This window comes from Apium graveolens, unplaced genomic scaffold, assembly GCF_009905375.1.
Source record: "Apium graveolens cultivar Ventura unplaced genomic scaffold, ASM990537v1 ctg8825, whole genome shotgun sequence".
NCBI lineage: Eukaryota > Viridiplantae > Streptophyta > Magnoliopsida > Apiales > Apiaceae > Apium > Apium graveolens.
This window is the reverse complement of record NW_027421499.1, coordinates 44,994-62,643: the sequence shown is the minus strand read 5'-3', so window position 1 is coordinate 62,643 and position 17,650 is coordinate 44,994. Positions and strand designations below refer to the sequence as shown.

General features: G+C 33.0%; 2 protein-coding genes across 2 annotated transcripts; both read right to left on the bottom strand.

Moving 5' to 3' along the window:
- Positions 1–7,336: 7,336 nt before the first annotated feature.
- Positions 7,337–7,975, bottom strand: LOC141705369 (uncharacterized). Its single transcript, XM_074508365.1, has 2 exons — positions 7,835–7,975; positions 7,337–7,729 (listed from the first exon to the last, which is right to left on the bottom strand). Exons 1-2 carry the CDS (start codon positions 7,973–7,975, stop codon positions 7,337–7,339), a joined length of 534 nt encoding a protein of 177 aa, XP_074364466.1.
- A 2,720-nt stretch (positions 7,976–10,695) lies between these two features.
- On the bottom strand, positions 10,696–11,921 carry LOC141705368 (F-box/kelch-repeat protein At3g23880-like). Its single transcript, XM_074508364.1, has 2 exons — positions 10,794–11,921; positions 10,696–10,731 (listed from the first exon to the last, which is right to left on the bottom strand). Exons 1-2 carry the CDS (start codon positions 11,919–11,921, stop codon positions 10,696–10,698), a joined length of 1,164 nt encoding a protein of 387 aa, XP_074364465.1.
- Positions 11,922–17,650: the final 5,729 nt, after the last annotated feature.

The window sequence follows — 17,650 nt, the reverse complement described above, 5'->3', positions numbered from 1 at the left end:
ACAGCAAGGAGGCCTGGGGAGAGCAAGAAGGAGACCTGGGAAAACAATAAGAAGATCTAGAGAGCACTGCGAAGGCTACGGAGAAGAAGATTTTTGCTTTCTTTAATATATTTAATACTTGGATGCTCATTTTTGATTTATTCTTGAACCCTAGTACTCTTATATTATTTATTATCATGCTTTCATTGGAACCCATGGTGATGATGAGTTCGATTATGAACTAATCGTTATCGTGGGGTTCTAACGGATTTAATTATGGATTTCTTTAGTTAATTTATTTCGATATCTTGGTGTGTGGTGATTGATTGATAACCTAGTATTGGTTGTGCTTATTCATCTTATGTGCGTAGCTAACATATAAGGTAGCGTGTTAATCTCTATTGAAGCGATAGTGAATATAGAGGTTTAGAACTTGTCATGCTAGCATAGGTTCATGTATTGTTATGCATGATTCATAGGTAATTTTAACCATCTTACTTGCCATATGTAATCACGATAGATAACTTGCGCATTAAACCGTTATGTTTTCAATTCTTATAGAAATATAAGGACTAAGCATAATTGGTGTCTATTCAATTTCTATCTCTTTTGTGGATGCTTGGTAGTAGGGTATTCGTACAACGAAAGTTGGCGTTTACTAGTTTCGTGTTATCTGATTAGTGTCATCACCATCACATGCTAAGGTTAAGAACGGAAAGGCTATTGAATGAAGTAATTAATGAAGTTAGCATCCCATGTTTGTCATATATATTAATTCAACCATTCTTGTTCTCTTAGTTATAATTGTTAGTTAATTCTTAGTTATAAACAATCCCAATTGTTTATTTGTCTTAGAATTGAGCGATACCCATACATTGTTGCCGTAGGTGCATAAACTGAACTTAACATAAACCAGTCTCTGTGGGAACGAATCTGATTTATATCTTATACTACTTATGAACGCGTATACTTGCGTGAATATTAGCGCGTGTTTAGCGACTAGCAATATCCTCACGATTTTCTGTACCCTGCTTATCACCAGTTTCATAAGAGTTTAATACTTCAAGCTTATCCAAATTCATATACGCAGAAAACACTCATTAGGCGTGATCGGTCCAGAACATCTCAAATCAAGATTATGTAGAGTTGATATAGCCTCAGCTATCAAGTGTGTTGGAAATACAGTGTGTGCTTTCTGTTTATAAACAAGAAAAAGAATTAGTATCCAGTAACTGAAAATATGGTGACCGAACTTGCCTTCATAAACATACTGGTAGGTCTGCTCTGATTTGGCGATTTCGGAATAGAAGCTAACAATTTTTCTCCAAGTTCAGGTTCTATCACATTCTGAAAAAATAGTAAATAACTAAGGATTTTATATGCATCAAACAGTTTTACCTAGGATTCTTCATCCAGAATTAGCTCTTCTTCTGCACTTCTTCCCATAATTCTTTCACAAGAGAGATCTTCACAGAAACAATTACTCTACTATTCAGAGTAGAGGTAACGGACAAGGTCTTATACTCTTCTTCGTACACCCAAACCGGGTTCTACTTTACTATGTACACTCAAAACTAGTCTACCAAATGGAATATACAAAAATATGTACTAAACATAAAACCCCCCAAATAACATATGCCAAAAAATTCAAAAAACACGAAAACAAATAGTTTTCTAAAAGGGTATATGAATTTACTTTTTTGTAACTAGGAGGTGGCAAATCAGCAACACGAGTAGACCTCCGGATAGGCAATAGGTCAACAGCTTGGCGTGGATTCCGGGGCTTCTTCATCACCTATACCATCAACAACAAACAAAGTCATGTAAAATCATCAACACCCCTTTTTAAATATTACAAGAAATGAACAAAGAACCTCTTCATCACTGAAGAGACGGGTTTTAGAGCCTCAGTCAGCTTGTTGAGATTGAACTTCTGCATTCTTTTCTTGTTTTCTTCCACTCTCTTTTTCCGTAACTCCCAAATCTATTGGGAGAAAAAAGAAAATTTATACAAAATATAAAGAAATATTAGCCCAATCTTGATAATTAAAGATGGGTTCCACTGATTTAAGAAATTAAACTAAGAAATTGAAGATGTGTTGAACTAATTTTACTTCATTTGTACCTAATTGAAATTAGGGTTTACATATTCTTAAAACGGGGGTTGTGTTGTGAAATTAATGGTAAATTTAGGCTTTGAAGCTTCAACAGAGAGTGAGAGAAGATGAGAGAAGAGTAGAGGAGAGGAGAGTAGAGAGAGAAAGATAGGCGAAGTGAGGGGAGAAGAAAGGGGGAAAAGTGGAATAAATTTTGGGGTGGGGGGAAATTAGAATTTTAGTTAAGGGGGAACGTATATTGTACTATAGTCGTTCTTTTTATTTTTATTTTTAAATTGAGATTAGACAACAGTTATATTTTAAACCGATGTCTATAAACCCTTTAACATCGAATAAAAACTAAGCGATGTTAAAAAACTTGTTAACATCGGTGGCTTTTCGGACCGTTGTTAAAAGTGTGATATCTTTTGCACTGTTTCTTGTTGTGCAACCACGGCTGATAGACTCTTGAGTTATCCTTAAAAGAAAATTACGTACAAGATTTTTCAGCAACAAAAGGGATGGAAAGATAACAACATCGCTCATAACTATCCACCAACAAAGCACTGAGGCTCTACAAGCTTACCTAACTCGCTTCAGGGCTCATATCCCCGAGATAACAGACCTAGATGACCCCCTGACTATAAGTTATTTAATCACATAAATTGATAGATCTCATAGTCAACTGCTTGAAAAAAAATTCGAGAAAGAACTCAAAATATTGCAAGCATCCATCAAGATAATCGAGCATATGTTAACTATTCAAGAGGTAGTGGGAATTATAAAGCATTCTAGGTCTCCGAGAGCTAGCCAAAAAGGAGTCCTTGTCGGTTTGGAGATTATGAAATAAGGACTTATAAAATCCCTCAATCTAAAGAAGAACGACCGGACCCCTGAGGCCAACGACAATCTCAGTCCTCACCAAATCCTCGTGGCTTTAAAAAACCTCATTATCACCATAGTGGAACCTCGTATCCCAAAAAGGAAAGCATGTCATGGACTCCAGGGGTTCGAGAAGAACGAGAGCATATACAACTTAATATAAGACAAAACAATAATTTTAGCGGTGCTCAAATCAGATCCATCCTATAGGCTTCGTAGGCCCATAAATCTAGATAGGCCACCTAGTACCAAGTATTGCGAGTATCATCAAGACACGGGTCATGAGACAAAAAGATGCTTCAAATTAACAAGTTTAATTGAGGACAAGATTCGTGATGGTTTCTTGGCACACTACGTGGGTAACAATAATAGTCGCTGAGGCTCATCATGGAATTCTAATCGATTTATTGATGTTATCTCAAGGGGGTTTTCCGCTGGAGGAGCCTCGAACAACTCAAGGAAATTGTATGCTCGAGAAGTGTATAGGGTCGATGCTAAAAACCCATTATGCTGACGATATCATCGAAGGACACCAAGATGTCCTTGTCATCATCACTAAAGTGGGAACAAACTCCGAAAGAAAATTGTCATTAACAATGGAAGTTTAGTGGACATTTTCTACTACAGGGCCTATTCAAGAATGGAACTAGGAGACCGCGAGCTTGATAGTGCTAAGGGAACTCCCTTGTGTGGTTTCACAGGAAATGATGTCAAGCTGGTTGGAGTCCTCGAACTCCCTGTCCTCTTAGGATCCCCACCAAGCCAGTCTAGGCAGACGGTGAAACTTCATGTAGTTAACGCAATTTCGAGTTACAAAGCAATCATTGAAAAGACTACAATTGGCCTACTCAAAGAAATTACATCCATAACACATCTCAAAATGAATTTTTCCACAGAACTTGGGTTGGGCGAAGTGTGCGGAGACCAACGAGTTTCGAGGCAGTGCTATATTATGAATGCAATACCAAAGAAACACCCAACCCAGGACTCCAAGGTGAATCAGGTGGTCGAAGTGGATCCCGGAGAAGCCATTAGCAAACCATCAACAAGTAACCGTGAGCCCAACGAAACAACCAAAGAGGTGGAACTTTACGAAAATAAGAAAAAACGGTCAAAATCAGGGTAAATCTGGCTCCTACAGACATGCCGGGTCTCTCAGAAAGCGTAACCTGTATAGGCTTAACATCATACCTGGCTTACGGCCGGTCAAGCAAATCATGAGATTAGAGAGATATGAAGTATAAGTTTATCTAAGATATGTTCTTAGAAAGTGAGGAATTTTAGCAAGTAAATCTGTTGGAAAATTTAAATGAATATTATATTTAAAGGTTATCGAATGTAAGATATAAATGGTTTTTCGATACATCAAGATAAACGACCAAGAAATAGAGTAAGACAACAAGTCTGTCATGAGAAGGAAGGAATTCCCCATATGGCCAATGCAGTTTCTAATCAGGTGGTCGATCACTAAAATCTGAACAAGGCATCATTTGCAACGTGCTGTGAGAAGATGCCTGGAGGTTGTCAATTTGGTGTCAGAAAAGGGAACATACATGCTTAGACCTGTAGCATGAAAATATATTTGATGTGACAAAGATGTTTACTGTCAAATTATCTTTTGTAAATTAGGAACAATTACACATTTTAGAGTAGTCAAATTTTATCAGGATATCGTGGCCTCTTTATCAGTTATATTGAAATATGCTTTTTTTTAAATATTGTTTTAGTATAGCACTTAAGATATGTTAAATTCTTGTTGGTGGATAAAAGAACAGGTAAACTTGCAATAGTTTATCTTGTGGAAAGAATAATAAGTGAGTTTGCAATAAAAGAGATTTAGAATATTTTTCCGTATAGGTTGAATTTGTTTTGAAATTCTAAATCAAATCAGAAAATATAATAAAAACTTATCAATGTCAATATAACTTTAACAGATGCTGGAGTCTGAACATAAACAACATACCTCATCTTGACAAAATATTATGTGTTTAATATTAAAAAGTACAAAACTTATAGCTCGCACATGTTTGTAAATATTTAATATTATAGCCTTTTTCACAATTTTTCTTCAATAAGGTACAACATTATGGTTTCTAATTTATTAATAATTAAAATATTTATATTAACAAATTATATTTTTCAATTTCCCAATATTTAAGTTTAAATTGTGAGGTGTCGCTGTAAAGCGAAGTCGAGTAATATTAAATTAAATATATTTATATTAAAAATTTGAATACATTGGTGAGATTAGCGCCGTACTTAACAAAAATTAATTTAGAGTTCATATATTAATATATTCATAATATTTATAGACCGAAAATATGTTCAATTATGTTTATATCTCTTCTTTGTATATAAAATTAAGTCAAAATATTTTATATAAATACTATGATAATTGATTAAACTAGCAAACATTAAACTAAATTTTTATATATAAAATTTATATGCATTTATGAGATTAGACTAGCAAACAAAAATCATAAATATTATTAACAAATGTTTTAATTTCTCTCTTACTTTTGTGAAATTTGTGGAGTAGATTTTAAATTATAATTCTATTTTTTAAAAGATATGGTTTTCGATTTAACAATGTTTAAAATAATTTAAATTTTGTAGTTAAATATTTCAATTTTATAATTTTTAAACGGCGAGGCGTTGTCAAACGGCGAGGCGTTGTCAAACGGCGAGGCGTTGTCAAACGGCGATGAGACTAAATTTTATCTAAAAGTCTTATATGCATTTATGCGATTAGATTAACAAACAAAAATCATATATATTATTAACAAACTATTTGAAATCCTCGCTTACTTTTCTAAAATTTCTGGAGTAGATTTGAATTAAAATTTTAAAAAAATTTTGGAGATATGGTTTTCAGTTTAATAATATTTGAAATAACTTATATTTTGTAGTTACATTTTTCAATTTTATGATGTTTAAACTGCGAGGCGTTGTCTTTACGACAATGCCGAGTAATATTAAATCAAATTTTTATATAAAATTTTATATGCATTTATGTGATTAGATTAGTAAACAAAAATTATACTACATGTTATTAACATATGTTAACTCATATCTTAATTGAATACAAAATATAACATGGAATAAGGCGCATAAATTGCTCTTTTAATTAAATCAATTATACATATTATCAATAACATATTTAAGTAAAATTTCAAACTTACAAATATTTTTTAAAAAAATCAATTTTTTAGAGCGCGGGGTCAAAAATTACTAGTTAAACTAATTCCGTCAAAAATAAATAATACTCCCTTGTTCCATTTTGTGTAGGCTAATTTAACTAGTACGTTTTTTAAGAAATTAGTACATCTAGACCATAAAAATGAGTTATTGGATGAAAAAGTAAGTGTATAATATTCATTTGTGGTTAATGTGATTATGATAATCTTAAATGGGTACTATTAGAGCACATGCACCGGGGTGTAATAAAGTTGATCCATCAACTTTATTGATGGTGCTTTGAATAAAATGTATGCAGCAGTTCAAGTTTTACTCCATCAAATTTTGATGGCCCATCAGTTCATTAGGCTCGGCATTGATTTCTGATGGAGTAGACAATGGCCGTTAATTGCTGGAACCCACTGATTGTGAGATTTTTTAACTCCTGATCTGCTACTCTTGTTGCTAGTAACGGCTATTTAGCTTTTAACTGCTATAAATTATTTCAACGTTCATTTTTTTGCCTATAAATAGCTATCTTAAACATTCATTTGCAACATCAATATTTTTATCCTCGTATTTTCCTATAAATTTTATGATTTATTTATATTTATAATTAAGAAAATGGGTTCTAATTGGCTTCCCTCCGAATAACTGCAATTATGTGTTTCTTGGGTTCGACAATCTATCGATCCAATTATCGGAAGATATTCAAACAAGAATAAATTGTGGGGGCGAATTCATGAAGATTATGTACAAAATTGGTGTGGCACTCCCGATAATCCTCATGCTGAACCTCGTTCAAAAATTGCACTTGACTCGCATTGGGCACCATTGAAAAGATTGCTAAAAAAATGGCATTGTGCCAAGAATCAAGCTAGTAGATATAGTGCAAGCGGGACCAATTTGATAGATGAAGTAAATTTTTTTAGTATATTTTATTATTTTTTTTGTGTTAAATTAATATCCAAAAATTATTATATTTTTTCAGATAACTCAAGCTTAAGCACTATATTTCAAGGAAATGAATAAAACATTCGACAAATGGGATTGCTATGAAGCAGTTGCAGCACATACTCAATTTGTAGACATTCCCACTAGTTCTCCTCCGTTTCAACGAAACTTTCCAACACAAATGGAATCACCAATCAATCTGAATAGCGACGATTGCATTGATGAAGAAGGTTTCATTACTCCAGATTCTAATCGAGAAACGGAAAGTCCTTCTTGTCATGTTCGACCGATGGGAGTAAAGGCGTCCAAACAAGCAAAAAAAGAAAAGAAAACAAGGTATGACTAAAAAAGAAGTTCTCAACATCTTTACGATACGCCTTTTGCTTCTTAGCAAACAAATTTTGTGATTGAGTGGCAGAGTTTGATATAGTTTTTACAAATGTTGAATATCTGGGATAGATTCCATCAGCAAGATAATAAGCGTTGTTGTATCTTTTGCCATTGACGTGAAACACTACCGTTGGACTATCTCCTCCGATGACCTTATCAAACACGGGAGACTGACCCAGAACGTTTATATCATTTTGAGCTACAGGCACACCGAAAAAAGCGTGCCACACTGTCATAGGAAGCGACTGCCTCTAAAATGATAGTAGGGCGTCCTTTCCGACCACTATAAGCTCCTCCCCACCCGCTTGGACAATTCTTCCACTCCTAGTGCATACAATCGATACTTCCAATCATACCTGAAAATCCCCTTTTTTCCCCCTTGTTAAAAGCCTTCGTAAATCTGCTGGTGTCGGAGCACGAAGGTACTCTTCACCAGAGAGCCCTTCCACTTGTTGACAAAATATTTTCATACACTCAAGTGTGGTTGATTCTCCCATTCGACATATTTAGGCACACTGATCAGCCGCTGCATCGTAAGCTAGCATTCGTAGTGCAGCAGTCATTTTTTGTTCTGGTAACAACCCCAATAATCCGATTGCATCTGTTTTTTTATGCCAATAAAAATCTTGAGTACAAAGAGCGGTCATGATGTGATTGAAAACATGAGGGCACATTCGATACCTCCGACAAAAATCATCTTCATTGAATATTGGACGATCAACGAAATAATCTGCCATGAGATTTTTTCCTCTTGATAGCCTTTCTCTAGGATGATTAGAAGATTTTCCAGGTCTTGAGCCTCGCCCTTGTGGTTCATTTGGGGTATCGATGAACTCCTTCATCATCGCCGCTTCGTTCACCATGATATTCATAATTTCAGACTCTTCTTGACTGTGTTTTTGTCTCTGACTCAATAATCTAAAATGAATTCATATTGCAAAGATTGTATTGATTTTGAGATGATTATAATATGAAGATCATAATATTATTTATAGACAATTTTCTATCTATAAATCTAGATCATGACACGTGTCATAATGTGATTCAACGAAAATCTTATCAAAAATTTAAATTTATCCACTATCTTATCAAAAATCTGAAATTATCCAACAATGTATTATTGGATACTATTGTGGGACCATTAAATAATTGAGATGAAATAAATTTATGATATATATATATATAATTTTATTTGATGAATAGTAATTGATGGATTGATGGATTGGAGTTATGTGGGTGTACGAAAATTAAGAAAAAAGTGATTCTAGCATGAATAGTAATCAACTCCATTGATGAATCGATGAATTGATGGATTTGAGGAGGGGTTCATATGCTCTTAATGGGAGGCTCATTTTTACCGGGACATCTAAAAAAAGAAAGTGGCTCACGTAAAATAAAACGGAGGTACTAATTTTTTGTCTCTCTCCTAAAGTTCATTTAAAACAATCCAATATCCATTTTATTTACGTATATTCGATGATCTTCGCCCGGAATTCCTGACTTGGGCATGAAACAGCGGCTTCCAATGAGGTAGCTTTTTAAGGAAGCCGGCAAACTAATACTGACCAAAATTTACTGCAGCATGTAGAGCAAACAACACATGCCCGTTTGAAAAATTTTAAAATAAATAATGAATAACTGACTTTTAAATGATAAGTAGATTAACACTTATAAATCAGATTTTTTTTATTTAAATGAACTAAAATAAACAATATTAAATAAAATTATTTTAATTCATGAATTTTAAATTAGGTTAACATTTAAAAACATTTTTTTAAAAAGTAAAGTTGTAAAAAAGAGAAATATCAAAATAAATTGAGAAAAAAGTACGTCATTGCTAACATTCAGATTATCAATTTATAAGTTTTAAATTCAACTTATAAGTATGGTCGACAAATACTCGTGGATAAGTTGTTACGAACTTATAAGTCATAAGATAAGTTGACTTATAAGGGGGAAACAGATTGGTGCAACTTGGAACAAGTTATTACAATGTCTTCGTTTCCGGGCACCATGGCTAATTTTTCTTGTCAGTATGGCATACATTGAGCTCTGACCACCACCACCATTGATTTCAGAGTCAGCTTGGACGGATTGATCTGTCTAGTACTAGCAGTAGAAAGAGTGATAATCCTTAAACCAAGTTTCGAATGATAACTATATTTTAAGGCCATCAACAGCACAGGGGTAGTCCTCTATTAAAAATTAAAAATCCAAGTCCACGGGGCTAGCTTGTATGGAGAACTGCCATTCCCCTAAAACCAACAAAAGTAAAAAAGGTTTTATTTTTCCACTTAAGAATATATAAGTGGTGAATATACTCTTCTCAGGGATTTCAACCTGGTGGAGACTATGTTCCTAATTAGGCTGTTGGGCCCAAGCCCACATTGAGGACAGCCCAGACCAAACTCAGGAGTAAAGCCCAATTACCAAAAACACTAAAAATAAGGAATAGATAGCAGATAAAAGAGATTAATTAGTTTGTATCAGGAATGTAGTAGTAATAAACCAACAGAGGCATTAAGATCTTCCACGCCAATTGCTCAAGATTTCAAGGGAAAGCTAAAATTTTTCTTTGGCAGGTAAAAGAGTGCACCTTATTAAAGAAATTACAAGCCAAGTAGTTTAGAAGGCAGCAACTAATGAGAAAGAGATTTAGATGTGATGTTAGAACTACATCTGCCATGAGCTTTTGGGATACTGGGGTTGAAGGATGCAGTATATTTGCACTTTTGACAGTTTTCGCACTTTTGTGTATTCAATGATTTGATGACAGATACACCAGGTTATTTTGTAAAAAATCTAATAAACTCAAGGTTGGCAGTAATGTAGGGGATGTGAACTGCAGTTAACTTTAAAGTTTTAATATCTAAAAATTTATCATAAATTATTTATGACATGATAAGTTTTTGTCTTGCCTTGCCCCTGTTAGATACATTAGAAAAACTTTTGAAATCAGATCCACATTTGATTTAACAATGAGTCTCAGAATATAACACAAAACATCAATACTCATAAAACTAACAGGACTTCAAGAGATTAAAAAGTAATAGCAAGTCAAAGTTTAAACACAAGTAATTAACAAAATGTCAACCAGTAAGACATCAACTGCCACCTAGCATATTCAAGCATAATCACCAAACACTAAATCATCTCCAAGAAAGTAGATAGTGTACCGTTATCATCTTTGTTGTCATTCATCAATCTGGGATTCTATTCATCCATTTCCACATCCGAGTCCGATGAATCTTGCCTACTCGAAAATGAAGCAGCCCACTTGATTCGTTTGAATCCTTCGAGTGAAAAAATGCTTGCCGTATACTTGAAAATTTCAGTAGCTTCGAAATAGGGGCCAGTGAAATTTTTGGTCACTTTCTTGTTCAAGTCATACATAAACCTGTTACCATCTCTACCAACTACTAAAAATTGAGAATTGTTATAGAGGCCTTCAACCAAGTATAATGGCAAACCTACATCAATACTGAGCACTTTAGTCCACAATGCCTGAACTCCGCCACCACAAAGACAAGCCTCATTGTCTAATGTCCACAATTGAATCTTACCGTTGTCCATAGTACAGAATATGACAGCAATAGTATCATTGAAGTTACTAACTCGAGTTTTAGTAGAACTCTGAGCATCATCAAAAGAAGTAACAGGAAGATTAATATCACAAATAAACAACTCCTTGTTCAAATTAAAAGCCATCATACCACTATTATTTCCTATGGCAAACAAAAATCCGTGAAAACATATATCAAAAACATTTCTCTGGGGAACATCAATAGGCCTGGGCTCAATACATCGCCACTCATTCCTGTTTGAAGAATAGACCTTAGCAAAAAAATCACGAGACTGAACTTTAACAAGTTTAAAATCTGAATCAATGTGATCAAAAGCAAAGCCCAAAGAACCACTTGTGTAAGCATTATCAGATTTATTATAGCGGGGAATGAGCTTGGAGTGTTTAGTTGCAGGGTTCCACAGATAAATATCGAAATTATTATTGGTAACGGACCAATCGGATACATCAACAGAAACACAAACAATGCCAAAATGAGAACCTATAAGCGTAGAGAATATATCTTTAGACGGATACTCACCTTGCGAGTAAGGAAAATCGAGATTCTTACAATTAGGTTCGGAACCGAGGTGAATGAGGGAAAAAGAGCCATCAACGTCTGCGTCAAAATCATTGTCATTTGGTTCCAGGTGTACAATAACAACTTGATCATCTGTACCAGCGATTGCGTGATGAGATTTTGCGAAACGATGGCTTGAAATTATGGAAAACCATGATTTACAAACCGATTTGAATCGAAGTAATGACTTAATGGGAAGGCGCAGGAGAATCTCAGTCCACAGATCATCCGTGAAACTACTCATCACCTTTTCCCAAGCTCTTTTCTTATTTTTCCTCTTCCTCTTGCTAATTTCTGCCATGTTTAAAAAGCTCTGCTGCAAAATTAGGGTTTGAAGATACAGGAAGATTCGGGGATAAACGAGTATTTTGTTTTTAAAGTTATTTGGCCATAAATGTCATTTTTTGGGCAAAATAGTTCTAATGTCATTTTATAAAATATGGTTACAAATATCATTCAAAAAACGGAAGTGCTTGTGTCGTTTAAAATTTATGACCCAAACGGAAATGCATGTCACATTTTTCTATTTTTATTTTAATTTTTAAAAAGTCAAAACGAAATTAGATTTTGCATTTTTTATTTTTTTTATTCAGAATAGCAAAACGCAACTTGGGAAGGTGTCTGGAGGATTGTAAACGCAACAAGAGTTTTAGTTTTAGAGCAAAATGCATTAACGTTTTGCAAATTTCTTTTTTCTTATTTTTTTTTATCCAAAATACTAGATAAAGTTATATTTTTAAACTTAATACGTTAATCTAAACGGTATTTTATTCGTACTATATTCATAGCTATACATGTTTTACTATTTTTAAAACCTTAATTAGGAATTGTATGAGCCTTAAATTTAATATTTTTATTCGTGGACGTGGTTATTGGCAAGAACCCATTGAATCAATCGTTTGAACTCATAATAAATTAAAGTTGTTCCTACTACTCAGCTGAGAGCCTTAAACCTTATACAAGGACATGCTGTAGGAGTAACTCATTCCCTTCTGGGTGAAAATTGCCAGAATATGGACGTTTCTTTTTGGCAATAGTTATTGCACTAGGATAATGACTAGGAGGATTTGAAAGGCATTATGGCATTAAAAGTTCCGAGGCTTAGCTCTTAGCTTAGGACCCCACTACTCCAGAAAGAGGGAAGCCCCCTCTCGTTAAGATGTCGTATTTGGTTTTTTATATTGAAAATATAAAATATTAATAAAAAACGAATGAAAATATATTTTTAAGTTGTGTTTTACTATTAAAAACGTAACATCAACTGTTTTTAGGGCCTACAAATGTGACTTAAAGTAACAAATTGAATTAAAGAAAAAATAAAAAAATTGAAATGGTTGAAAAACGTGAGACAATATTCGTTTTTATGTTTAACAAAACGTGATTTGAAATTAGGTTCTTGAATGACATTTGAGGTCATCTTCTTAAAAAGTGATATTGAGGGTTATTTCCCATTTGGGGCCTTTTTTCTTAAGTTAACCACTAATATTTTGTTTAGAGACACAGCGTCAACGGCGGAAACCTTATCCCTTTTATAATTTTTATATTGTTTAATGACATAATAATATTAAATTGATATTTTTTATATATTTACACAATTTTATATTTTTATTATACTTAATTATTTTCTTTGTACATATTTAATTATTTTAATTCATTTGATATTTCCTTCCTCTAATCTTGTCCCATACAAGTCCTTCCCTAGCACGAGAATTGATATATGGATTGAGCTTTTGTCCTTCTTGAATCCTTGATGTAATATCCCGTATTTTAGAATTATTATAATATTTATTTGAATATATATATGTGTGCTTTTATGATTTTAGAAGGAATAAAATTGTGGATATTTTATTCCTATTTGACGAGTTTGTGTTATTAAATGGTAATGTGCTAATGTTAAGTGATATATCGATCCTTGTTAATTTCTGAAAATATTTACTTAAATGTATTATTTTCAAAAGTTAATCAGAAAGCCGATCTTATTGATATCGGTAAATTAAATTATTTTGTAATATCCTGGAAATATCGTGCAATATTTTATCAATAAAAAATTATTATGTGATTATTATGGGAATTTTGGTGAATTATCTGATGATGATATTTATATTTGGGTGTCGATATGTGGATACAGTGGAAGTATTTAATTTTATATGTCCAGAATAAAGGTATAGATAATTATGTATTTTCTGGTAATTTTTGGATTGTTATATGATTTTATAAGGATTTATAGATTTAATAAATTATTTTTCTGAGTAATTATAAATTATTTTATAAAGCCGGGAATCGTCCAACTTCAAACCGTTTATGCGGTTTTACAACCCGAAACTCTTCGTAAAACCTCATTTCTAACCTAATCTGGTAATCCGGACATTTTCCGTAATTTAACTTTTTCAATCAGGAGTACGGTTTGACCCATGGTGCGCGCTCACAGCGCAAAATTTTTGATACGATAATCATTTCGGTAGATCAATAAAACATGTATTCTCGAGAGACGGATATTTTACATTATTTTCTCATAGGATGTTTTATAAGAAGTTCGGTTTTGATAATTATCCAAATCTGGTATTTAAATTATATCATTTTTATAGTTACTTAGCGGCTAAGTAATCTATTTTTGGATCTGATATATAAGTGTAAATTCAGTATTAAATTCCAAATATTTCAAAAATCATAAACTTATATTTTATTAGTATTTGAATATTTCGAGAATTTTAAAATTATTTCGGAAATTTTTTCTGGTTATATTACCCGCACGTTTGTTCGTTAAATCGTAAAATGCGGATATGACGCTCGATTTATAAATGTTTAAAAATTTTGAAAATTTTATTTTATTAGTTTTTAAATATTCCTAGAATTTTAGAAATATTTCAGTTTCATAAAAATTATTGGACCGGACCCCTATCAGGACGTCAAACCCCACAAAAATCAGATTTTTATTTTTATAAAATCATGGGACTTCCAAATATTTTATATTTCGCAATATTTGGAATATTCATAATTTTAGGACATTTTGAACTAGTGTAAGTTCTGTTATATAAAGTTGTTTATATTATATTATGTTATAGCTGTGTATTGTATTTGGGGCCTAGTATACTTCTTTTCGAAGGTATACTAGCGGGGTTAAGTTTTGAGATTGAGAATTATTGAAAACAGTTTTTTAAAAGAAAGTGAAAAATTTATTTGTGGAATTTGGATATCTTGTTTCTAGAACTGTAACCTTAATATTTTGGATTAGTGTGGAGTCAAAATTTCGACACATGTTATTGTGTCAACCCGTTCATGTTGCTCTATGTGCAGGAGGTTGTTAGGATTATCTTTAATAACGCCAGGCATCGCGAACTTCAGGAGTTGCTCACCATCTGAATGAACAAGTTCTTTATGCATTTTTATTCAAGTCGAAATGTATCTTTAGAAGAAACTCAATGGCAGTTCAATCAAATATAGCTCAGATATTTGGTGCCATTATCCGGCCTAGCAACTTCACAGCATAAACAATGAAATTAGAAAACTTTATATGATTGAACGTTCATCTCGAGGAACATGGATATCCAACTAATAGTGGAAATCAACTTTCAGTTTCAGGATCTGTTATTGTTAGTACAATAGTTCATTTTATATTTTGAAAATAGTTAGAATTAATATAGCTGAACGTATAATACTCTCGTGGGGTAAATTCCATAGTTTAGTTGCAAGTTAATTAGGGCGGGCTAACAGCTCTTGTTATATATAAACAAACATTGTATTTCATTTTAAGAGAGAGCTTTTGGGATAATATGCAGAAGATAACACTTTTCTCTTGGATCTTCTTCCATCTTGTTAATCATCATCTTGTTAAATCATCAAATATCGATAAATTTCACATGGTATCAGAGCATTGGGCTTTGTTTTGCAATCTCTGTAAGTATCGATTTTGATATATACACACGGATATACGTATAATCTCTGACTAATCTCGATTAGGTATAAATCGTCCGTTTCCTGATAATTGTTTGTGAATTACATGTCTTCTCTACATACACATACTAATCTCGCAATCTAGAACTTCAATTTGATTGATTTCCCCTTATTTTATCTTTCTCAAAGCTAGGGTTTTCAATTTAGAACTTCAGATTAGTAAGTGTTTCTTCTAAATTTCAGATGATCATGCCAGGAAAATTCTCAAATTGCTCAAAATAATCTCAGTACGACTGTTAACTATAATGATCCATACTTCCTATCTCATGGTGATAACTCCCACAGTCAATTAAGGCAAATTATGTTTAATGGTGATAACTATATCAATTGGAGTCGTAGTGTTCTTCTTACACTAGGAGCAAAGAATAAATCAGGTTTATTGATGGAACTATTTTGAAACCTGCATCTGATTCTCAAGATTTAAAGAAGTGGATTAGAAATGGCTACATGGTTACTGGTTGGACTTTGTACTTTATGGAGAAAAGTATTGCATAAAATTTTATATTCGGTCCATCTGCTAGACATTTGTGGTTGGAAATTCATGAGAGGTATGGTCAATCAAATGCTCCCCTTCTATATGAGATTTCATAAGAAACTGATGTCTACTCAATTAAAATGAGATCTATTCTGAATATAATGCTAAGATAAAGAAAATTTGGGACCAGTTGCAAGTTCTTGAGCCATATCTAGTGTGTTCTAGTGGTGCTTTGGCGAAATATACATGTCAGTTTTAACAAAATGATTGAGGTTGATCATGTTGTTAGGGGGAATCCACACAAATAGAACTAAACAAACAATGCAAAATACACACACACGCACACAATATATGACACGGAAAAACACATGTCCCAACTTGTTTATTAATCCAAAAATCATCAATAAAACAATCAATTTCTCCAAACAGTATTCACTCAAGCGATACTTAAGTCAAACAATACTCAAGCATATATCAAAATAATAACATGACTATGTATATATAGTCATCACAAACTTGACTACCAAGACTAATAACCAAACTCCTTATAATAACAGTTGCCTACCCATATAATTATTACCCAACCCAATTATGATAATAGTTATCTACCAATACAATTATTAACCAATCCAATTATGCTTATATCACCAAGCCCATACTACCTATTGGATTTAACCCTATCAATCCTCCCCTTCAACCCAATATGGTTTCATGCACAACCGAAATTAACGGTCACCATCAAGCCACCGACGTCGATTCGTCAATGTCTCCCTTCGAATAATATCCCTTCTTATAGCACAAAAAGATTTCTCTTATCTTTTCGACCTTTAAGGTATCTCTAAATCCCTATTAGTGACTTCTAACATACGGTTCTTCATCATAACATTATATCCCAAATCAACTAATTTACCCCATAAATTAGATTTCGATTTAACTCTGTTATGTATCTTATTTTTTTTGTGCAAGACATGCCTATACAATAACAAGACTAAGTCAAACTAACAGCCCTAAAATTCAGTTGTATTGGTAATTTAATTTGTATTATGTATTGTATTACTTGATTCTGTAAAATGGTTAAAAGATCAGACTGGAGTATTTTCTTGTAAACAGTTCAAGCCTGAGGAATAAACCTCTGGAAGAAGATCAAGACATATCATGCCTCAGAGAAATGATACAGAAGCTTGGAGTTGAATAAATATGTTTTATGGAAAATATTCTAAGTCAAGATAGCGACAAGTCACAGATCAAGTCATATAGAGAAGTCATTCGAGAAGTTCGGACTGACTTATCGAGAAGTTTAAGAGATATCGGCAAGTCAAATGAAGACATGAAGATTGGAGATATCGACAAGCTATTTCTACATATCAAGAATTAGGAGATATCGACAAGTCAAAATGAAGACATGAAGATTGGAGATATCGACAAGTCAATTTCTCGCATAGAGATCTCAGAGATATCGACAAGTCAAAATGTATATAGAGATCTCTGAGATATCGACAAGTTAGTTCCACATGTAGAGACCTCAGACATATTGACAAGTCAATTCAAGTGCAAGTATTTAGAGAACTTGAAAAGTCTACAAAAGCAGCTTGAAGAGTATAAGA